Source organism: Aquila chrysaetos, chromosome 2 (assembly GCF_900496995.4).
Source record: "Aquila chrysaetos chrysaetos chromosome 2, bAquChr1.4, whole genome shotgun sequence".
Lineage (NCBI taxonomy): Eukaryota > Metazoa > Chordata > Aves > Accipitriformes > Accipitridae > Aquila > Aquila chrysaetos.
This window is the reverse complement of record NC_044005.1, coordinates 62,350,851-62,375,498: the sequence shown is the minus strand read 5'-3', so window position 1 is coordinate 62,375,498 and position 24,648 is coordinate 62,350,851. Positions and strand designations below refer to the sequence as shown.

At 37.9% G+C, this 24,648-nt stretch overlaps 1 protein-coding gene across 2 annotated transcripts in view; it reads right to left on the bottom strand.

Moving 5' to 3' along the window:
- The window catches only part of LOC115353038 (prolyl endopeptidase), a 116,813-nt gene that overhangs the window by 70,285 nt on the left and 21,880 nt on the right, over positions 1-24,648 (bottom strand). For both annotated transcript variants that reach the window (XM_030041975.2, XM_041118223.1), the window contains exon 7: positions 16,925-17,030. In XM_030041975.2, coding sequence (XP_029897835.1) covers positions 16,925-17,030 — 106 coding nt within the window. The remainder of the gene's footprint in view (positions 1-16,924; positions 17,031-24,648) is intronic.

The window sequence follows — 24,648 nt, the reverse complement described above, 5'->3', positions numbered from 1 at the left end:
GAAGATAGATAATCTCATGGTACATAGTGTGCTTCAAATTGGAAGAGATTGTTTCAGGGCCCTAATGGTATGTTCATAATATATCCTGGGAAATGAATGGCAGAGCACAGCCCTTCACTCAGACATCTACTTCCACATCAGAATCTAATTTCTTTTTGAATCATGCTATACTCAGCTTGCTCTCAAGCTCTCGCTCTGAACCAGGCATCTATGCAAAAGAACTCAGGGGTTTTTTTGCCTCTTTCTTCCTCACAGCCACAAATATTTAATTAAGTGTCTCACTCTGGTCTTCAATGGCAAGAGAGATTTTTCAAACAATTTGGACTCTCTTTGAAAATAAGATCTCAAACTCTTGGGACCTGACTTCACTTATGAATGTCTAAGGGAAGGAATACTGGACAGGAGATATTAAGATGTCCCTGAAAGGAATGCAACTTTGTTGTGTTTGTACGGAGAGGGCTCTCAGTACCACTCATCCTGCAGATGATGGATGATGGCTACTCAACAATCATGGAAAGTTAATGTATTTGCAAGTTAAAAAATAAATAAATGGAAGGAGGCAATATTTATTCCTTTGAGTTAAAAAGTTCAGACATGTCAAGTTATATCAAAGATTAGCCCAGAAGAAAGAAATCAAGCACTTTTATGAACAGAGACTTCTCGATCAGTTTCAAGGCTTCTACTTTACTTCCATTTGGATGGTCACTCAAAAGACAGGAGAAGAGAATACATATACTTTGTTTTGAGAGAGTTATGGCTTATGTCATCATGCAGCAGAACACATGAACAGAAAAACAGGAACAAAAGGTGATCTCTCTCATGCTACACTTTCTCTAACATACACGAAGAAAAGCACAAATACGTAATCTGAAAAATAACTTCATTGTGAATACTATTTATAAATGTAAAGTCCAGTCAAACAGTAGCAGCATGAAGATCTCTTTGCTCAAATTGATAGCAAGCTATTTCATTTTATTGCTAATGATTTGCTTCCAATTAAAAAAAATGACACTGAAAGCAAAACTCTTTGGAATTGCCTTTTAAGGGACACAAAACCATTTTCTTAAAGTAAACACTCTATTGTTGAGGCTTCCACATACTTTCCAAGACTCAACTGATTTTTTTTTTTTTTTCTCTGTATTTGTTAGGGAACTAGGATATAATGGCTTTGTTTCAATATTGATTTTTGAAAGTGTTTTTTTTTTTTTAAAAGTTACTTCAATCACAGAAAAGTCTTTCAAAAAAAAGAAGAGTACTCTCCTTCCCATCACATTCCACTTTCTAGCTGATGTCTACTGACTCCTCACTATCCTTTTTCTCTTGTTCATTTTCATCACAAAGGTTTTGATCCACTTTTTCAGGCTATGCAGCACATACTGACTCATCCTTTTGATGTTACTGTATATAGCACTGTTCATTGCTTTTTATTTATTTATTTATAAAGACAGCTTTCTAAATTGCAAGACTAAACTAAAATACAAAAGGCCAGATAATCCTATTGTCAACAGGAAGTGGACAAACATCACCTTTGTTTTTCTACCTGCCTCCAAGCCACATACATGCTTTCTTCAGCATGGGGAAAAAATGTTCCTTCTAAACAAAGGAACAAAATAAAAATTCTTATGGCTGATAACCCGGCTCCTTCTTGCAGAAATGCCTTCTTGCAACTCATCTCTGCCAGTCTAGTACGAAGCAGTTCCAGCTGACAATGACTAAGCAACCAGCAAGCTGTGAACTTCAGTTTTTGCTCAATTTTTATCGCATCTTTCCAAGCCAGTAGTTCTCAAATATTTTACACTAGCTTGTCTTCCTGTGTCGTCCCGCCATGTCTCACTGTTCCCAACAGACACAAACTGCCAATCTCCAAGCAGCCCAGTAGCCAAGTATAAGAGTCCCTACCACTGCCCTTTCTCCCCAAACTTCTTATATCTCCAGCTTACACAAACCTGCATTTAGCTTCTAGCCAGTACAATCCCTTCCAATCCAACAACTCAGGCTGTGCTTTCCAACTAGCCATCCCTCTCAACTTTTTGCATTCCAGAAGTCACAGCAGCCCTTCACAGTTTCTATGTGCCCAGAGGTTATAACAAGAGCTACCTCTTCTGCTCCCCATGCTGCATTATATCCCTCCTTTTGCCCTCTGTTCTCATGCTTCAGCTCCCCCAGGAAGAGGAGAGTGGGGCTCTACCCAGAGCTCTGAGTCAGTGACTCATAAATCAGCTCTATGGTGCTCACAACAAGAGGATCTTGATTTTTTTACTAGGCTTCCTAGCTGCTAACATAATACAAAATAAAGAAAAAAGTAATTATTAAGAACAACTTCAACAAAACCAATCAGCCATGCCATGTTGGTTTAAGTTCATAGCTGAGGCTGATTAAAGAGCTTTCATTTATTTCTTGTTGCATGCCAACAGATTTGTGCTAAATCCCCTCTTCCCTGCACCAACCATACATTCAAAAGAATAAATAGTCAAGGCTGACAATCTAATCAAAAAGAAACAATCTCATTTCTCAAGAAAGGTGAAAACCAAAATTATTACCAGGCACAGAAGCAGTAAGAGACATGCTACAGAAAAAGCACTGCTGTTTTTTGTTTGGTTTTGGTTTTTTTTGGGGTTTTTTTTTTTTTTTTTTTTAAAGTGTACAACAAGGTTTGCTAATATATAATTAGTTGATTACTGTGTATCGAGCTGTTTGGCTAATATGAGCCATTTTCACGTATACCAAGAATAACAGTTAAGCAAAGTGATTAATGACAGAAGTTTACTTGTTTGACTGGTTCAACATACAAGCAAACTTGAGTGCTGTCTGTATTCTGAAAGGCAAGTTTGATAAAATAACTGCTAAAAAATTGTGCCTTACAATGCTCAGCTACTGGGAAAATGTCTGTATTTGTTTTTTAAAGAAATACATCGCATTAGATCACTTTTAAATGTTTGTCGTAAGAGTCAAGGCTTGAAAATCCTACTTGCAGTTTGGCAAGTTAAGGAGGGAAATCTGGAGTCTTGAAAGAGGGATAATCTTCTGGACATGAGCCCACAGTACTGTCCTTCCTGACAAAATGTGCAGCTGTTACACCTCTATAAAGCAAAATTAAACTGTATTAGTCAGTTCAACGGCTGACAGAGTGGTGAAATCCCGACAAGTAACACATCATTTTAATTTTCCCTAATCCTTCTAAACCCTACGCCATAAGCAACCAAAGAGGCAAGCACGAAGGGAAAAGCCCCCATATCCACAGCTACTTGAAGCAGAGTATAGCAAGGGAGTTCCCCCAAAACCTTGAAGAACAGCCCAGCTGTCTTCTCCCAGTGGTGTCTTCTCCCAGTATTGTCTTGCCACGGGTCATGGAGTATGGAGTATTTGCAAAACACTTTGATATGAGATAACAAAAGCTTTTTTTTAAAAGTGTATTTGGTTAAGTTAGTTGTAAACATAAAATTCCAGTTGGTAAATCTGGTCATTTCTAACACAAAGAATTTTGTGGTAAAAACTAAGCCACAAACTGGGTTAACCTGGTGCAATTCACAAGATGCATGTGGTAGTAGGGGAGCAGGGGAAACAATATCCCCCAAGCCTCTTATCTTTTCAGACTAATTTAAAATTCTCATAAAAAATAGCTATACATTTGTCATAAGTTACTTATCACAGTGATTTTCTATTCTAAAAAGGAGCATTCTTGGCACAAATAGCTCACAATGGCCCACTTTAAAACCTAGCAAACAACCTGAATATTTGAAGAGGAAAATGACTCAGTCTGTATACAGTATAAAGATTATGAAGGGGGGAAGGGAAGCATGAAGAACATTTTAGCTAACCTGGGAAGCAGAAAAGATACTCAGATGCTCCCTGTAATGTTTGTAGAAAGAAACAAAACCACTGCTGTGTAGATTATCTTCCAGGGAAAACAAACTGACAAGGTTTATGACAGAAGATTGCACTGCAAATTCAATTAACCTATGGCTGTTGACAAAATAGCATGAGTAATCACATACAGAAAAGAGGGAAGGGCTGACACACTTAAAAGTTTCAAGTGTAGAAATAAGCAAGTCAAATCCTTTAAATTTCTTAAACATTTAGAAACAGTCTACTGCCTTTTATTAGATGTGATCTCAACTCAGAGTCAAGATCATTTTCTGCCCAACACAGGGCAAGCTAACTTCCACTGGTCCACAGCCACTGAAACATATCAAGAATCAATGAATGCACAAGATACAACTGCCCTCAGTACAGCAGAACTAATAAAATGTCATGCTTGCACACAGTCTTTAATGATACCATTATCTCCTCGCTTATAATTTAAAGGGAGTACAGACAAAGAGAAGCCACAACTCATGCTGTGCAGGAAGTTAATGAAATGCATTAACTCGAGATTACTAAAGCAATAATGAAGTGGCAAATATTGGGCAAATCAGGTTTCACAAAAAGATAACTTGTGAGAAAGTTAAGCCAGAGGTTCCCTCTACATCAAAGCAATTTGGTTTGGTTGACACCTAGAATACTGTACTAAAATGCACAGAAGTGACAGAAGTACCAGCAGATGATTTCCATAAGGGACATGTTTACCCCAAGTACTTAAAATGTCACTTTTTAGATTCCAATTTGATTAAAATACAAATAATATCTAAGCCAAGAAGCTCAGCTGAAGGCAAAGTATGGAGTGAAAATGGAGTCTCATCCCAAGAGACAACATCCACAGTCAAAGCAAAGACAGTATGTGTTCTTCACACTATGCCGTTACAGGAAAAACACCACCTCCTGGCACATTTCGTGATATCTCAGAGAGGTAGGTACTTATTGAACATGGAATGCCTATGTCCCATGTAGTTTCAACCTTGTCTCTCTAACCTCAACACTATTTCCTAATTTCAGTAACTCAGTAGGCAGGTTATCATGCATTCTTTTCTGTGGCCCCTGTCTCTGAATTCTATAGAATGGAAATGTAGCTCAGGACTGCAGGTTCCATGGGTTAGCAAAGAATCTGAAAGATAAATATTGAAATATTTCAGTGTTGTAATGTCCAGATCATGTTACAGATCTATCAAATATGGGACAAAACATGGAAATATATATTATGTTCCTTATTTGTAAGCCCCAGTACATTAATCCTTCTATACTAGCAAGATGACTTCCATTCTGGCAAATGGAAGCATCTCATTCTGTGAAAAAAATGGGTATTATTTAAAACAACCAAGATAACTAAAGGTAAGTGACCTAAAACCTAAGTCAGGCATCTTGAAACAACAAGGCATCTTGATTTAGCATCACTGCCTACCAGATTCTTAGTCAGAAAACAAGACCAGTGGAGTAAAGAAAAGCTTAAAGGAGGCACAAAAACCCCTACCACCATCTGGGATGAGACACAGAGGAAGAGTTACAATATTACCCTGCTGCTTTGGAAAGCAGGCATTGTTCCTACTGCTTATAGATTGTTAGCAAAAAGGGGTGAAATCTTTATTTCATTCTGTTCCAGTTCTTGCCAATTCTTTTGGGACAATCTGGATCTTCCCTTTCAGCGTCTAAGATGGAAAAGGTGGAGATTTACTTATTTATTTGTATTGTCTAGATATGCAATAAAAACAGGATAGACATGTAATTGAGCATAAATATGAAAAAAGGTCATGATTTAAGGAGGCAAAAAAGGTTTTACAGCTTTGTTTTTTCAATTGGATATGCTTATCCTGTTGCATTAATCTTTTCAAAACAGACAGAAACTAATGAATTTAATTTGAAATTAAAAAGGAAATCTTTGTCTTGCTATAAAAACATGCTACATGTCAATAAAAGCAAAAAGGGAAGACTACACATTCCTTCCATCTGCTGGGGAAAGGCATATCTGAACTCCTGTAAGCCTGTTACGGGCTATATTGTGTTGCTCAGTAATTCCCACAGGAGCTGACTCATCCCTGAATTCTCAGTCATCTTCTGAGTTCTGTCAGGCAGACATTTGATAAGCGTTTTTCATTTCCACATGTGAAACATACTGTTTCATTTTGCATTCCTGTTCCTCTTTCTTTTCCCAAGATGGATCCCCCCTGCCCCACTCCTCCACTCTATCCTGCAAATTAAAGCAAAATAATTCAACCAGATACTGTGTTGTTTGAGGGAAATTTTTTTTTTTTTGTCTTTCAGACCAACAAAAAAAACTTTACTCTGAGCAAGCGGCTCTCTTAACATACAGGTAAAAAAAATTTCAAATAAATTGTACCATGTTTCTAGTATACACTAAGTTAGAAACAAATCCACAAATGAGCTAGCCAACCTTAATTCTAACAACCCTCCCTAAGTACAGCATATTTACTCTACTGCAATGAGAAACTGCAATGTAACTTTCTAAACTATGAGTTTTCCCATAGTTCTGAATTTATATTGTAATTAGTTGATACCAGACTTGAAATATTCCACAAGAGTATAATCCCCTCCTATATGCCCATCTGTGTGCTGAATTAGACTAGTTCAGCTAAAACAACCCCCCAAAGATGAATATAGTAATGAAAAACTGTATCATAATCTCTATACATGACAGAGAAGACTTAAAGTTGTATATGCTCATATGAAATCTGCCACCTCCCAACCTCTAATTATATCCAGTGTAATACTGCCATATTGCATGGAATTTTCCAAATTTTTTTCTTAAGGCCTTCTTAAAATGGGAAAAATGATAAAAGCAATTACTATTTCTAAATAAGCTGTACAGTACACCATCAAACTATGAATCATTTCACAGCAACACAAATGTCTTTCACTTAATACAAGGGCCTCAACCTAGAAACCAGAACACTACTATTCAGTACGAGAAGAGCTAGCAACACGTAACACACCTATAAAATGTCTGGGATAGGAGTAGTTTAGCACCTTGATCCCTTTGTAGCTAAGGGAAGCCCTACCTTTTGTTTTGCCCCATCTAGACAAGAGAAGTCAGATCTGCCTATTCATCTTTCAGCCCTCCTGCTACAGCCAGGATGCTGCTATAGAGCAACATACTCAGGACGTTGAGCATGTGAGCTTCTACAGTGGTAGTGTGGCTTTAGTCCTTAAGTATATGCACATGCGCTTGTTTTTACCCACTGCTCAAACAGTATTTAAATTCTGATGTATCTCAAAGAAATTTAACAGGATAAAGGACAGTCCTATAACCAGCCTCTGTTAGATTTTAAAGGATAGGTCCAAACAAGTGTCATAGGGAACAGGGGTGTCAGGGGTCTATTACAGAAGGAGGGGGGAAAAAAAAAGGGGGGGGGGGGGGGGGAGACGGGATACAACCTAAGTACAGAATGACTACAAGACCATTTATAATACCAGAAAACCAGTCATGCCCCTTCAATTCCAAGGTGCATTCCATATATTAGGTCCCTTCCCTTAATCACCAGCTCTGTTATTTTTTCTCTCCTCATTACAAAACCATAGTCCTGTCTCTGGCATATTTGACGGAAGTTTTCTTTGGTCAATCAACTTCAATCCAGTAACTAGTTTAGTCAATATCACCTTAACATGGTGTTAAAAAATAAATAAATAAAAATACAATGGTCATCATCTCAGCTTTCAGTTACAAACTCAGATATTTGTATGTGTCTTTCCTCAGCAGGCATCTCCAAGATGTAAAGGCATTTTGACCGAAATAATCGGAGCCTCTCCTCTTTCTATTCTAATGTTATTTCACCTCTTCTTTAAGGTCGCTAAACTGGAGTTTCACTGTCAAAGCACTCTGTCCTTAATACGTTCAAGAAGCATCTATATCAGATGTGTTATCTGCTAGATCTTAGGCTACCTATAATATCCTAGCATTTTCTTAACTTTTTCAATTTCCCTCATTTCCTCTTTGCCAGTCAGTACAACTTCTGAAATAACTAATGCTCACTTAAGTAGTCCTGCAGCTAGTTCTCTTTTTTTGAGATCTTCTTTCACGAATACCTGTGTCTTAACCCGATCATTTTCTCTCTCACCTCAGCTTTGTACTTCTTTCAAATGACACAGGAGGAGTGTTCCTGTTTTAATTTTTGAAAGTGTCTTTCAGTTTTGTGGGCTTTCCCTTTTCCTTCCCTCCCTTTATTTTTAGGAGCATATAAGCTAACAGCTATGGGCACCCTTTGCAATAAGCATGGAGGTCCAGGCCTGTCCAGAGGGCTACTTGCATTCCACATGGACTGAATCATCCTGAGGACTCACTTCACACAGACTGTTTCCACATAATAGCTACAGGGGGAGAACAGGAATGCAGGAGCCTCAGCTAATGGTCTAAAGAGGTAAATTCAGTCCATCATCTCCTCTAACACATCTAGGGTCTGGAAGTGATTCTCACTTTACCTCCAACACAGAATTCGGCAGTGACCAAATTCCTGCATAATGTAAGAAAATTCATTAACCATCTCATCTATACTTTGGATCTCACAGCAGTCAATGACGCAACTAGCTGTTGGATGAGCTTTGTGAACATGTGGCTTAGAGCAACTTAGCCTTGTTATTACATATTCAACCTACATCTCAGTTAATAGCCTGTTCAAGAAAATGGGCATACAAATTTAAAACTAAACAGAACTACCCTATTTGTTTACCCTATATGTCCTTTAAACCATACACCACCACATCAGCTAATACTCCTTTAGTATGATATTCCAGTGCATTTTCCCAGTTACAGTGGTTAGACTTTATTTCAACTCTGAGAACACACTTGTCTAACACTCTCTGAATTGATCTATGACTTAACAGTTGTCATCTCTGGGAAGAGTTTAAGGAACTCTCTAGAAACCTAGCTGTGCTTAATACTGCCCCTTCTAATCCATGGATCGGTTCTGAAACTGTGCCATCTCAGGTCACCACAATCCCCCCCACAATGACAAAGCCCTGCTGAACACTGTAACAATTCAAGTAAACAAATGCACACAAAGGGTGCTTCTTAAAAGTCCTATTAAAAGACTACAAAGCATAAACAGAATCTTGTACGCAATGAAGAGACACTTAAGTCTCTGAACACTGGAACTAATGGACGCCGGTGCTCAGATTTGATTAAAGTCAGTTGACATTTTAATTCAATTTATATTAAGACTCAGCTTAAGCAGAGTGTCATCTTATCAGAGAATTCACACAGAAGAGAGCTGTTATGAATGTCACAGTTGAAGGACAAACTTCCATTGACTTTCATGTCTCTGATAATCCACACGAGAGAGAACCTTGACTGAAAGTCTTAAGTCTAACAAGAGAAAAATTTCTTCTGAAGCCTTCTTCACATCTCAAGGTCCATCATGTTGCTCATCTGAGTGAATCTTCAAGGTACAACACGATCAAGTTTATGCTACAGCCCTTACATAACAGGTTCTCACCCTGGCCACTTGACCTCCCATGCATTCTTGTCAGGGTTGCATCATTGGGACTCCTACCTTTCCATCACAACTGATTGAATTTGGGAGCCAATGGTTCAAAAAGCAAAGTGGGATTAAGCATCTCTTATTTCTATACAAAACAGGCTGCATATCATGAACAGAAGACATCCACCCATACATATCCTTCCCAAGGTGATCAAGAAGCCAAAGAAAGTGCTGTGCTTGACCCAATACTTACAAACAAGGAAGAACTGGTTGTACATGTGGAAGTTCAGGCAGCCTGGCTGAAGTTTGGCTGGGGACAAGTCACTGGTGGTGTAACCCAGGGGTTGATACTGGGGCCAATACTCTTCAAGATCTTCATTAATGACCTGAATGCTGGCAAAGTGTCCACCCTCAGCAAATTTACAGATGATACAAAACTGGGGGGAGCAGCTGATAAACCAGATTGCTGTGATGCCATTATGAGTGATCAGGACAGGCTAGTGAACTGGGCTGAATGGAATCTCATGCAGTTCAACAGAAGGAAGAATGAAGTCCTGCATCTAGGGGAGAATAACCCCAGGCACAAGTACACACTGCGAGCTCAGTGGCTGGAAACCAGCTCTGCAGAAAAGGATCTTTGAGTCCTGCTGGACAATAAGCTGACCATAAGCCATCAATGTGCCCTTGTATCAAAGAAGGCCAATAGCATCCTGTGCTGCATTAAGAAGAATGTTACCAGCAGGTCAAGGGAGGCAATTCCTCCTCTCTACTCAGCACTGATGAGGCCACATCTTGAGTGCTGTATCCAGTTCCAGTCTCCCCAGTACAAGAAAGGTACGGACTTATTGAAGCACGCCCAGCACAGGGCCACGAAGACGATTAAGAGACTGGAGCATATATGAGAAGAGGCTGAGGAAGCCCCAACTTTTCAGTCTGGACAAGAGAAGGCTCAGAGGCGATCTTAATGTGTATTAAAACCTGATGGGAGGGAACAAAGAAGAGGGAGCCAGACTTTTCTCAGTAGTGCACACTGACAGGACAAGAGGCAATGGGCACAAATAAAAATAGCAAATTCAACTGGCACACAAGAAAACACTTTTTAATGTGGGGTGGTCAAACGCTGGCACCAGGTCGCTCAGAGTGGTTGTGGAGAATATCTGTAGAGATATTCAAAACCCAATCAGACACGGACCTGGGCAACCCATTCTAGCTCACCCTACCTGAGCAAAGGGTTGGATTAGATGACTTCAAGAGGCCCCTTGCAACCTAACCAATTCTGTACCTCACAAATTAGTGCTTGGTGAAAGATATCAGACATGGACATAGAGAAAGGAGGAGAGATGGAGACCATCTTTTAAGTTCACCTCTCTGTTTCCTTAGGACAACTTTTTGATAGAAATTATTACAATCATTACTATCATACTAATACTTCTACCATTCCTGGTTTGTGACCACTGCTTCTGAAAGGAACATAACTTTCATTTGGGCAAATTGCAACTGTATTGCTTCCTTCCTTCACTTCCATCCATCACCCAACATTGCCATATCCTCAGCTCTTGAATAGTTCAGCTGGAAACATGTCATGACAAGAAGTCTGTACTCGATGCCAGGTAATTCATATCCCTGGCTGTAGAAGAAATTGACACAGAACAGGCTGCTGTGTGAAATCAACCTGGTGTTATATATATATATATATACATAAATATATAAAAGAGAGGGGGGGCACAGGCCTGAAGCACTGCTCCATGACTTCTGCACTATTTAACTGCTAGCATATCCCCTGTCACATTTTTAGTGTGTGCCAATTGGCAGACAGTACGCGGTCACAGTTTGGGGGACAGTATTTGCCAAAATCATTCCCAACAGGCAACTTGGACATAGTTGTGATATCTTGGAGGAAGAGAGCTCTGACACAGAGGTGAGCTGGCATGTACCTGTTGGCTTCAGTGTCAGAGTGCAGGCTGTGGCCAACCTGCTACTATATAGACATAGCTTCTGAGTTACACAGGCAGCATACCCCATCCCTACGATGAAGCAGTAGGAAGCCTGAACACATGCTTCAATCAGCCAGAAGATCTGAAGGGCTCAGGACTTCCAGCAGGAGGATGGTACTGAGAAGAACACTAATACAAACTATGGCTACATTGCAGCCAAAACCAGGGAAGGAGCGAATTCTGTACTAGGTCTGTTTCAGCAAGAGCAGAAGGGAGTAGAGGGTATGTTGATGGGACCTCCACAGAGGGGTGCCAAGTATTTCAGACTCATCTTCTCCTTTTCAGGAAATACAATATAAAAGGTACAGCTTATACACTGATGCAAGATGGGAGTTGCCTTTTTGCTGCCTTCAGTTCATTGTTTAACCTGTGAGAATAGCAATAATTAATTATGCTGCTATAGAGATAATCTGTTTATTAATTGCATTTAGAAGTGTTATTAGGAAAATTGGAACCCAACTGCCCTAGAAATCAGATTTTTGTCAGTTTTGGAGATCACTACTGATTAAGAGACACACTATGAAAACATACCACATTATTCTTTGAAGAGGCCAAATATATTTTCTTCTGTTCTCTCACGCTCCCTAACATGTGGTGTTTTTCAGCTTCTATTTTCATTTTCTATAAAACAAGAACGAAGACACTTTGGGATTGGACAAGATCAAATTATAATTATGAACTTTCAAAACACCCTAAAATACTGAAAAAGCCAATCATTTGGGTCCAACTTTGGAAGAGACTATAATTACTGTTTTTTCACTGTTTTAATGAACCAGACTATTAGATAAAGTATGAAATAACAAATATTAATAAATTCTACCACTGTACACACTATGCAATGAATTCTGTTCTACAGAATTAATAATCATTCAGACTTAGGAGAAGGAAGAAAACTTCTCATTTCATGTTAATGATGTGTCATTGCTAAGAGAAATTTCTTTGCACAGTCTTCACTGAATAAAGCAACTTAGTGCTTCTTTTTGGGTAAGGCTGTATTGTTTTCAAGAAACTACATTTTTCAATTTGTCACATTCCTATCGACTCATTTAAGGCTTCAGCAGACCCTGGATTGTGAACCCTGAGGTATTTATTCAGTACCTCTAAAGCAAGTTTTAATCTTGAGGACCGAGTCCTAAGACAACCAAAGTTAAAAAACAAACAAACAAACAACTATTACAGCCACATTAACTCTGTCTAGAAATAAAGACCATCATCAGTACGGTAACAGTTAAATGGTGAAGTGTAACACTAAAGAAGTCAACTTTAAAGCTGTGAAACATACCTCATCATAATAAAGAGGCAAGAAGTTAGTCATTCATGATGTCAATAACATTAGTCTGAAGAAAACTAACATAGAAGTTACTATCAACACTGCAAAAAGATTCAATAATTAAAAGTTCTAATGCATCTTAGGTAAGAAATAAACCACCAGTTCTTCAATATAGTAGATCAGAACAAACCTGGACCTAGGTCTGATGCAACTTTTTGGTTGTATTTTGTTGTCTTATCCTGATATCCTTCCCACTGAAAAAGACATTATGCAGAATTTTCTAATGCAAACTTTGCCACAGGTATAAAAAGAGAAAGTTGTGCACACACACACTCACTCTTTCAATGTACCCTGCTATTTTCACCCCTTTCTCTACAAATTTACATCTAATCTACAGATAGAGGAGACATTCTCCTCTTCTAGTTTTGGGTTATTACAGTTGCTATCATGAAAGAGGGACACTTTCACACCTCCCATCTCCCGAGAAATCCCTTCTGCTTCTTCAGAAGCAGAAAGTGTTAATAACAGCATTTATTTTTAGTTTTCAGAACTCATTTTCTTTGCTTTTGAACCACGAAAATACACACAGGTGTTAACAAGTAATTGCACTCATTTTTTACAAATCAAATTACCCCATGTTACTTTTCCTAAATCATGAAATATGGATATTTATCTCCCAGTAAAAAGGTAAGTTTCTCTATCTTGGGAATACACTATTGATCTATAACCATAAGGAATTGCCTTTCATACACATCCCTGCAGTTTTCCTACAGACAACCACCTGGCATTTTGGCAGTCAGTACTGAGGTTGCAACACTGAACTTCATGACTTCACAGCCATTTGTTAGCAAGGGGGCCAAATAAATAGCCTTTAGCATTGCAACAATCTCTAAGAAACAGCAACAGAGTTACAGTTAACTTCACAAGGCCTCAGTACATCAGAAGGAAAAAAAATTCACTCTTCAGTGGTTGCATATCTTGACTATGAAAACATGTTCTTTTTTAATGAAAATGGTTTAAACAACTAAGAAATCTGATTTCCTCCTGTCAAAGGAAAAGAATGCACTACTAGCAATCAAAAAAATCAAGAAAGGTGCCCCTAAGTTAGTTAACATGACATTTTGAAATAGGTGTTTCTGGTAATAAGTCACAGATGAGAATCAGTTCTTTGCATTTTTGTGCAATTCTAAGTAACAGAAAATTCCTTAACTCAGTTTTACATGTAGCATTTCAAACTATGCAGTGGTATGTTTACCTTGGGACAGAAACTATTTTAAAAAAGAGATGTTCATGATTACATGATTGAAACGTTATTTTATAAACAATATATGCCACAGAGCCACTTTAAAAACAATCTGTTGAAGTGTGTCATTCTATAACTAGGGTTTTGCCACAACCTTCCTAAGAATTAGAATCTCATCCATTAACTTTTGCTCAGCAGTTGCTTTTACTTCCTCTCAAAGAAATACGTGCTGTAAATAATGGACACAGTGTAAAATATTATTGCCTGTACCTTTCAAAAAGGCCTCATTGCCTTTTGTGTTTGATGTCCTCTGAATAAGTCTAAAGAAGTTTGAGACTTAAAAGATCTAAATCATAAAAAGGAAATTTTCTAAAGAACTAGTGTGTTCTTGGACAACCTGGATTAAAAGAGCAAGTAGGGAAACAAAAAAAAAAAGTGCCTGAAAGTCTAATGATTTATCTATATCAAGTACCATCTATGGCACTGGAAAAACACTAGCTACCCTACTTTTCTTTCCTTCATATTTTTTTCAAAACTGAGATATTCTGAACACTAGAATGGATTTTTGAACAAACAGATCATTGTAAACAGGTCAAATAAAAAGGCTCAGATTAAACATTGAATAGTTCTGAAGGAGGAAAATGGCAAGAAGTATCTTAGATGTCACCAAAGGTATGAGTTCTACTCATAAATAAAGTCTGTTGTAAAAGTCAGAAGAATAATGTAGTGTGTTTTAAAAGTACAGATACTTTTCCAAGACACTTGATGCTCTTAACACTTCATTACAAGTGGTATGGTTTGATATTTACCTAGACTTTCGTACTGAACACTGCATTCTATGGATGGCATAAAAAGAGCCAGTATTTTTGTAGCTCAGTTTTTTTCAGAATGTGCTTGTTATACGTAATTCTCTAAGCATCACTTAATCTTAACCCACGTGAACATACCTTGAGATATTACCGAGCAGTCTGTACAAACTGGCAGTTAAATACAAGTCTTAAATCAAGAAATAGACTTGCCACTGAATTCCATTATTCTAGAGCTGCTTATTTACTTGTGTAAACCAGCTTAAATAATGAAATTTGGCATTTGTTTCTTGTAACTTCACAAGTAACCTCTTGCTGTCCCGGAAAATTACAAGTTGAACTAAAATTACACCTCTTGTGGTCTAGATTGATAGAGCCAAGAATTAAGCGTACATACATTACTGCTTGCTCAACTTACTGCCTCTGGCTACCAAAGGCTGAAGGACCAGTGGTTCAGGGTGTTCACATTTGCATAGAAGATCAACTCTAGGAAACATCCCAGATGTTTACTGTTAGGTCAGTGCTTACTAACATGGAGGTAGAAAGACATGGGTAAAGCTAAGAGTCTTTGTACTGAAAATGCACGTGGCAACTTAGTGAGACAGATACGGAGAGTTCCCAAGTTTATAAAACGGAGAATTTGTGCAAGCAAATCGTTACAGCTAGATCTTTCCTTTTATAGGCAAAAAAGGAGAATTTGGAGGGATGGAACAACTCCCACCCAACAACAAACAAATAGAACGGCAAGTCAAAGACTGATTCAGAGAAAAAACTTCTTTAAAACAGCATCTCCAAGCCTGGAAAAGGTTAAACTCCAGGTTTACCTTATACCAGGTAGTACAAAACAGATGCTTCATTATCTCAGCCATGGTCTTTCAAGGCTCAATGCTAGTATTCTCTTCAAGGTTGTCCAGTGTATCTATAAATAGGAGGGTGAATATGGAAGGAGAGCTATGATTTTTGTGTATTCTAACTCTAGCTGGAAAGTGTCAACTTGAATGACAGTGCAATTTATCATTTATGAAAATGCTTCACTGTATAAACTGACATTTTTATCTACAGTTTTATGTTTGTAATAATTACATGGAAACTATCTGTAATAATTTTGATTAGACCTGCCATTTTCTACATTCAAGAGGACATCAAACAACTACTCAGTTGTCCAAGACAAGTTTAGAAGTAATTAAGAAATATCCTTTATAAAAAGGAGAGAGTGACATGTCCACAAATCAAAATTAATAATTCCCCAGAAAGGAGTATAAAACTGTTAACCATCATCACTAACACTTAACTCACCAAAATTCAAAATACTGTACTAAGACTTGTTGATGAACTAAGGGAAGATCACACAACCACATACTGTAATAAAGGCAGACAGAAACAGAACTATACACCCCATATTACAGAGCTGCTATCAGTTCTAATCACACTCATAAGCCTCGAATATTCTGTTTATGGGCAAGAGAACAAGTTTCTTGAGATCCAGTATTTAACAAGGAGCTACTGCAGTATTTATTGTTTCTGAAGCTTTCGAAGACAGAAGCCGCAAAGAATCAAAAAGAGCTAAGTTGTGTTCTATGCAAAGCACGTATTGAGGAAGAGATTTCAAATAATCCAACCCTCTGGAAATACAAAACCACTAATCAGTAAAACAACTAACTATGCCAACCATCAACAATAGCCATATGGAGCAAAGTACCATACTTGCAGACCATACCATTGAGGCTAAAAAGCCAAATCCACAAAAGCCAAAGGCTAACCCAGTTAGAAGGCAAGGAAGGAGCGTTTCATGAACGTGTATTTGAAATATGAGTAGATACTTCTACTGTAATAATAATGATGCTACAAAGCAAAGTTATTTTACCAAAATATTAGATGATTTTAGTTTGTTTCCTAGTACTAGATGGAGAAAAAAAATATTACCTATAAAGCAGGTACTTTTTTCAAAAAAGGGAGATCAGCACTTGAAGGAGGACACAGGGATTTTTAAAGTGTAAAAAATTAAACACAGAAAAGTACTAGTGGTATAGAAAGAAATGGAACATAGACTGGTAATGCTGCTTACATTATCTCAATTTTTCCCTGTGACCTTTTAAACAAACTACAGAACTAAGAATGGAGTTTTCCATCTACTGATGCATAACAGAATGGAATGCTACCAGAAGCAGTGCAGCATATTTTCTCATAATCTCTGCATTAGAAAAAAGAGAGGAGGTTAAGCAATACACATATTTAAACATAAATCAAGTATTTCAAGTCTTACATTGTCTTAAAGTGATGGAAAACTTACAAAGCAAGAAAACACATACCTGATATACCCTGAGACTCCATCTGTAGATCACAGTACCACAGTCTGTTCACTGGATCACACCCTTCTCGGATAGACAGCAAGACATATCGACCATCATCTGATACCTGTAAGAAGTTACAGAAAAATCAAACACAATTCATCCTCTGGAAAAAAAAAAAATCCGACTTGAAGAGTTAAGTTCCTAAACTCCTAGCAAAAAATAAATTGATGCTACAGTTAGTTGAGTGAACAGATGTGTATGGAATATGAGAACTCACCAAGAATCCACACTCATCGCTTACATCAACAAGTAACATAAGTATAGTCAAAACTGAACAGCATAATGTGTTTATTTCCACCATGAATTAAAAAACAGAAAGTTTATGATTATTAAAAGTATTCCAGCTAGAAAGGTGTCTAAATGAGTCAGGGTGGATATCTGCTCCCCCGTGGACCTCCCTGGGCTGCAGGGGGACAGCCTGCCTCACCATGGTCTTCCCCACGGGCTGCAGGGGAATCTCTGCTCCGGCGCCTGGAGCACCTCCTCCCCTCCTTCTGCACCGACCTGGGGGTCTGCAGGGCTGGTTCTCTCACATATTCTCACTCCTCTCTCACAGCTGTTGTGCAGTGTTTTTTGCCCTTTCTTAAATATGTTATCACAGAGGTGCTACCAGCGTCGCTGATGGGCTCAGCCTTGGCCAGCAGCGGGTCCGTCTTGGAGCCGGCCGGCATTTGCTCTGTCCGACACGGGGCAGCCCTGGCCTCTTCTCACAGAAGCCACCCCTGCAGCCCCCTCCAGTATGAAAACCTTGCCACATAAAACCAATACGACAACTAATGTACAGCACTAACCGGACATTTCAGTAACTAAGAATGGACTCAATATCTCAGTCAATGCCTTCAACGCGGAGAAGTTTAATTGAATCCACTATGTTGAATATAAAGCACTCTTTGGTCCTGTGATCAACCCGATTGCTGGGCTTCTACTGAACTACAGTACTCAAAAAGAACACTCCTACATCAATTAAAACAGCTTTATGTAGTTCAACAGAAACTTCTCAACAAACTACGAGGCAGTCACATCTGGTGATGTAGGTGTCCAGTTTCTCACTCGTCACTGACTATAATGTCAGCATTCAAATCCAATGTTAAATTGTGCAAGAGTATTTGCTAACTTAGCCATCTTTGTAAAGACACAATGGAGAGACCAGTGGCTTTGGTCCAAAAAAAAAAAAAAAACACCAAACCAAAACTTAAAGAGTTTCTTGTGAAGATGACGTCAAAACTTCTGAACTTCCAAACTCCTTTACCAAGGAGTACCTTTACCAAGGTATCAATTCCATGCAAAAGGGAATTTAGCTCCCCTCCCCCAAATCCTATGGAAATAAATGGAGCCCAACAGTGACATGAGAAGGACCAGTGACATGAATCTCATTGAAAATCTGTAATTTGGGATATACACATTAATTCAGGTATTTTAAGAGATGCAGAGATGTACCAGGACTGCACTTGCTTATCAAAGGAAAAATCTGTGCTGCTGAAACTGCTAATACTTAAGTGAGAGAGGCATTTATCTCAGTCAAGTCTTTATTTTGACCCCTGTGTAAGCACTCCTTTTTTTACTGCATAACCTGTCAGCTAAACTGAACCTATAGAAAAGAGTTTGTCACTAACTTCTCAGAACAGGCGCTCAGTACATCTTACAGGTCTACATAAACTGACTGCAGCCTCCTCTACACGAGGAGGTCTCCTCACCGTGCTTCCTCTCTCTAGCAACTCCAACACGGTCAGTGTTTGAGCCTGTGAATATCCTAGATATGGCAAAATCTAGGTTCATGAAACAACTCTAGATTCACACTCTTGGTGAATTAAGCCCCATTAAAATCATTTTGCTGATGCATGCACACCTCTACACACGCCATCACAGTACTATGTACAGAGCAGTAGAGTTTAATCAGAACAATACCTGTTGTTTGAATGGGAAAACCAAAATTTAGTTGCTCACAATGGCAGGACAATGAAAACCATCGAGTCGGCACTTGGCATATGGCAAACATGCTTGCTCTGCATAGCTGCTCTGTCAATCTATTTTTTAAAAGCAAAAGCTGAATACTCACCTACTTCATACTGTTATTTACAGTACGACATAAAACAGAAAAAATTACCCAAGTCGTAGAGGCTAGCTTTGAATTTCTGGCTGCCTTAAGGTATCTGCCAGCAGTCCATCTCAGAGGTGGAAAAAGGCTGGCAGCTTAGTCCATCTGAACGACAGTCACTTAATTCACAGCAGATTTTCCCTCAAGTTTTCAAGTGATGGAATTAATAAGGTGTGTTTTCTGCCACAAAGCAGTATGAAATTTCTTAGAAACCATCCAAGCTGGTAATTTTAAGTGTACTTTTGCTAATCGTGGCAAACTAAGTAATGCTTACAGAGTTTTCATTTTTGCCATTTTCATTAGGTTTACACACACAAAAATGTAATGCTGCTGTTAAATGAATGTTATAAACTATCACCACATTATAAATTTTCCAATGAAGCTTCTTGGTTTGCTTTTGCACATGCACGTACACGCACAAAGTTTCCAAAATGGTGTCTCCTGGTAAAGTCATCAATGACTCGTTCTTTCTATTTAGGCTTCGCAAACATACTCTGTTTCCTGGCAAAGCTTTTGAAAGTGCAAGTCCATCAAGGAAAGGCAGGAAGTAACAGGAAGTCATCAACTTAAAGTTTCCCTCTCCAGACTAAGCTGTTCCAAGCATCTTCCAAAATTACCAGATTTAGATGTTTTCTTAACAGCCTATACAGAATGCTGTTTCCTGTCCACATTCTTATATGACAATATCTAATGGGAATTTAAAGCGCTAGTCACAAAATGTAAGTCTGAGTTCTGGAAACTTTCCATTCGGCCCTAAACACATCTACAAAATAATTCTTATTCATATATTGTAATTACTTCTTAGATTTACCTGAGTTAATATTCATAACATTAGTTGTGCAAAATATCTGTAGAATTAGTTAAGCAAAACAAATTTCAGAAGAATTAGATCCTAACTATATGGCTATTCAAACAGATCCACAGTTTTGAAGACACAAGAAGGGAACTTAGTAGAATACAGAGCCAAATCTCAGTACATGAAAGCTAACAAAAAAACCCCAACAACCAAAGACCCCTGAAAACAAAACACCCCCCCCACCAAAAAACCCACAAAATGAGTGTTTCCAAGGTGTACTCTTTACAGGCATTTTGTCAACAACTAATTATACCACTAAAAAAAGTCCATACAGCTGAAAACTCACATGGCAAAATAGAAAAGAACACCTAAGATTCCTACTGGACCAAAAAACCCCGTTATAGGAAACAGCTAAGATAGCTTTAACAGGGCAGCCTGCAAAATTGAGACATTTTGCCTCCTCCTTCCAAGATGGGAGTATATCCAGAAACGGAAACCAAGATTAGGTGATCTTTTTTGAAAGAGGCATCTTCAGTGGTTTTAGACAAATATTAACTACAGGTGTCAGTTTTAATTAAACTACTGACTGCAATATGCTGCTTAAGTAACTGTTCATACTCGTAAAAGCACCAAGTTTCCTTCTCTTCTTCACCAACTCATAAAACATGTTAAATAATTGCAAGTGGCATACACAAGTATAAATTTCAGTTAAATTCAACAGTATGACACACAAAATTCTTTCAGTCATAGTCAAAACCCACAAAAATTTGTTCTTTGATGCTGCGAGTTAACAGTCAACAAAAGAGTGCTCGCTTTACTAAGGAAAAAAACTTATCTGCAGATTTCTGATGTTGTTGTTACAAGCGCAATTCAGAACCCATGATGACAGCAAATCTGACTACATCTAATGAGTTTTTCCTTCCACATTCCCAGCTGGACTAGTGAAGAGTTGATAGCAGTTTATGTTTAATTTGAACCAGAAATTCCCAAAGCATATTGCTGGTGGGATGCCAATTAGGTCTGTCTCTATCACTAAAGCTATTCTTACATCAATGAGTTCCATAACCCAAAGGAATTTGACAGAAACAGGACAAGACACTGTTGACTGCAGCATGCTAAAATGTTTAGTATTATACCACAGATTTAGACATCCACATTGCAAGATACAGTTTGATGAGCAAACATTGGCAGCAGTACTAGCTTATGCGGTCTTCACCTCTAGCTCTTCCTACTGCTATAGTTGCTTGTATCCATGCAAGTTCATTCCCCTAGTCATGTCAGTACAAGCATTTACCATTTGTGAAGTAAACCAGACTGGAGAGCTGATCCAGCTGAAAAAATAGCATGTTAAACAAAAAAACAACATAAAATAAAAATTGAAAAAAAGGAAAAGAAAAAAAGAATGATAATCCAGAAAAAAAACAAAACAAAGAAGAATCCAGGAGGGGGAAAAAAAGAAAAACACAATAAAAAAGGAAAAATAATAATAGAAGTAGTCCCTCTGCCAGATTAGTATCTCAGTTCACTGTGCAGTTGCACAAATGGCTAACACACTGCACCAAGCAGCTGGAAACATGAATAACCGGCAGATTGCTTAAGGCAGCTCAGATGGCAGTACTGATGAATGTATAATGACGGCCTGAATGCCGCTGACTCTTCTATACCGTAAACAGACAAGAGCTTGTGTTTCAGAATGGCAAAAGGAAATAGGATTTCCCAACTATCATTTGGGTTACTCTTACACTGCTACATCATCTTTATGAGCTGAACTGCAATCCTCACTCTTGGCCCACAAACTTATGAACTGATTTTTCGTACCAGTATTTCACTCAAATCTTAGAATGCATTCATGGTTCAGCATAAGGGAGACAGCTGTACTGTCAGAACTGACAGCTTGGATCAGAAGTAAATTCTCCTGGTTTCCCACATCAAAGCTGAAAAGGAAACACATCTCGAGAATTTCTGAGAGAGATCTGGAAAGCTAGTCGGTGCACATTTCTCTCATTAAAATAATTTCTATAATTTCAAACAACACACACTGGTAAAAGGTAAGGAGTTTATAAAGCAACTGAACATCTTAAAGTGACATTTAGGTCCTGTCAAAATAGGACAGAAGAAATCCTGTAGCCTTTCAACTGGAGCTTTTAAAAACCTTCAGCATTAACAATGATTTTATTGGTATAACACAGCACTAATTCCTAACTCAGCACTAGTAAAGGAAGGATTATTTCAAAGAGCTGATGTTGGTATATAGTTCGTAGTTTCACTGCTGTCATTCGGTCACTTGGCAATTTTGAATTTATTAGATCTATTATTTCTGAAATACTTGCTGTGACCATCTTTACACTGTACAAACATACAGAAGCATCATTACGATAGCTGTGCTCCCAAGTGCTATTCTATTTAGTCTTTCAAGAATCAAACTCTTTGAAGTAAAATCTTTATAGAGAAGTTGTGGTTTATAGTGGAGTATTTTTTGTTTTTTACTAGCAATTTTGTTTCAGTGTTACCTGTTCTCTCCATTTTGATGAAAAGTAACCACTGGTTAGAAAAATATTAAGAGATGAAGTGGTTTACCTGTAACTTCAATAAATCAATGGATATCAAAAGACAAAAAAAAATATTTAAATCCTAATTAGTAAAAGGAGCTTTCCAATTACTTAAAGTTTTTCTTTCATTACCAAATATAGTTAATTCACCACACAAGCCATATAAGGAACCCCAAAGGGTTAGATGTTCTGCATTTATAATAGCAGTAACCATTTATGAGTACCCACAGCAAAAGTGAAGTTAAATATTTTGTCTACTAGCAGCACATTTCAGACCAAAAAAATCATACATAATTAAACAGAAAAAGAAAAAGAATGAACAGGAGAAGGCTGTCAGGTTTTCAGACTTCCTGGATTTATGTATTACTCTTCAACTAAAACATCAATAAGAGAGACATTAAAGTGCTTTGTTTCCAAGTAAAGTGCATGACAGCAACCTCAGTGAATATTAATGCTAGTTCTTTGAATACTACCTGGGTAGTCACCACAGCAAGATTCAGGATAAGGAAGAGGTCTCTATTTTTAGTTCACAAATAGGGGCCCTTTGAGTACATAGTATTATATTAAGGCAACTATATATACACATCATTCCTTTTTAAGCTAACCAATTAAAAGTTTTACCACCTTTACCCTTTTTATTACCAAGATGGAAAAAACCTAATCACTGTATAATTTGTTTCTGCATAATAAGACATTAAAAAATTAAGTAAGTAAAATTCAGTTATAGATAATATGCCTATGTTGAGGAAAAGATAAACCAACTTCTCCTTTAACTACAGACATTAACACTATTATAATCTACAACCTGATCTGCATCTGCAGTTATTTTACAAGCTACTGCTCTTCATGCACTAGTGCCCTTTGCATATGGAACAAGGCAACTGTCATTGCTATCTAATGCATTTCCAATGAAATAGAGCAAATGAATCACACACACACGCAAAAAAAAAATCAAAGCTTAGACAAATCACAGAATCAAAGCTTTCAAACAGAGCTAAATGGTCAAATTAGTAACTGGACTCTGTGTACCCAGTCATGGGAAAATCAGACCATCCAGAGAAGGCAAGATGGGTGGCAATAAAGATGCAACCATTCAATGCATGGCATGAATAAGTAGGAATTAAAAACTCATAGCATTTCACTATATGCTATGTATGTAACAGTTTAAAACCACCCAGAGTGACTGACTAGATTTTATTTTTTAATTCATTTAGGAATGTACCTAGTCACCACAACAAAACTGACTGATGACAGTGGTTAATTCCTAAACATGCTGCACAAAGATTTTTGCGTAACACCACTGAACGTGAATATGACTTGACTAAGAAGAATCTACATGCAAGAGACATTTCAGATTGATGAAGAAATTACCTGCCTTTATCAATATTTTAGAGCTTCCTATCCGACGAGTAAAGTAAAATACTGAACACAAAAAACACAAAGGACATGCCTTCCATAGTGAAAAAAGTAAAAACTCTTGTAAAATTTGCTGAAACATTTGGTCAGTAAAAGATGAGAGCAATTACACTGTCGAGGCAGCCTCAAGTGTTCTAACATCATAGATGTGCACATGCTCCCATGCCACAAAGTTCTACTTGCACCTCAACAAAGTCAAGAACCCCCACTGTAATCTGCCAGCCTTTCAAATTCCACTTTTATTAACTCATTATTAGAAAAAGCAAAGCTATTTCCTTTCCTAGAATAGGAAACAGTTTTTTTCATTAGATATAATGATCATGAAGTGTTGTTTTTTTACGGGGGTGGGGTTTTTTTTTGTAATGAAAGGAACATAAAGCTATGTTCTGACATTATCTTTGCAGTGGTACCAGAAAGTCACTGAAGCTTGCATATAGCTCCTATCACATTTTATGTTCTAGCCATCTTTTGAGATGAGGATTGGGGCAAGAACTCCCTTTCAATAAGTGACCTCTTGGGACTGTCTGCCCAGTCCAAGGCCCCTGAAGCTGGTACTCCAAGGCTGCAAAAGCTTTGTTTTGTTTTCTATTTGCATCATACTAGTTTAATCAACTAGATTTCAGAAGCCCTAATGATAGGTGATCACAGGAATGCAGAATTTCAGGATCAGGTCCAACAGAAATTACTTACTACATTCTGAGGAGCAGGCCTGACATACTCTGTGCAGGACATGGATTGGTTATATGTAAACAACATGCTGATGTGTTCTATCCATCCATTCCCCAGGTTAGAAAAATTGCTTTGGGCATTAATTCAGTTTCATTAT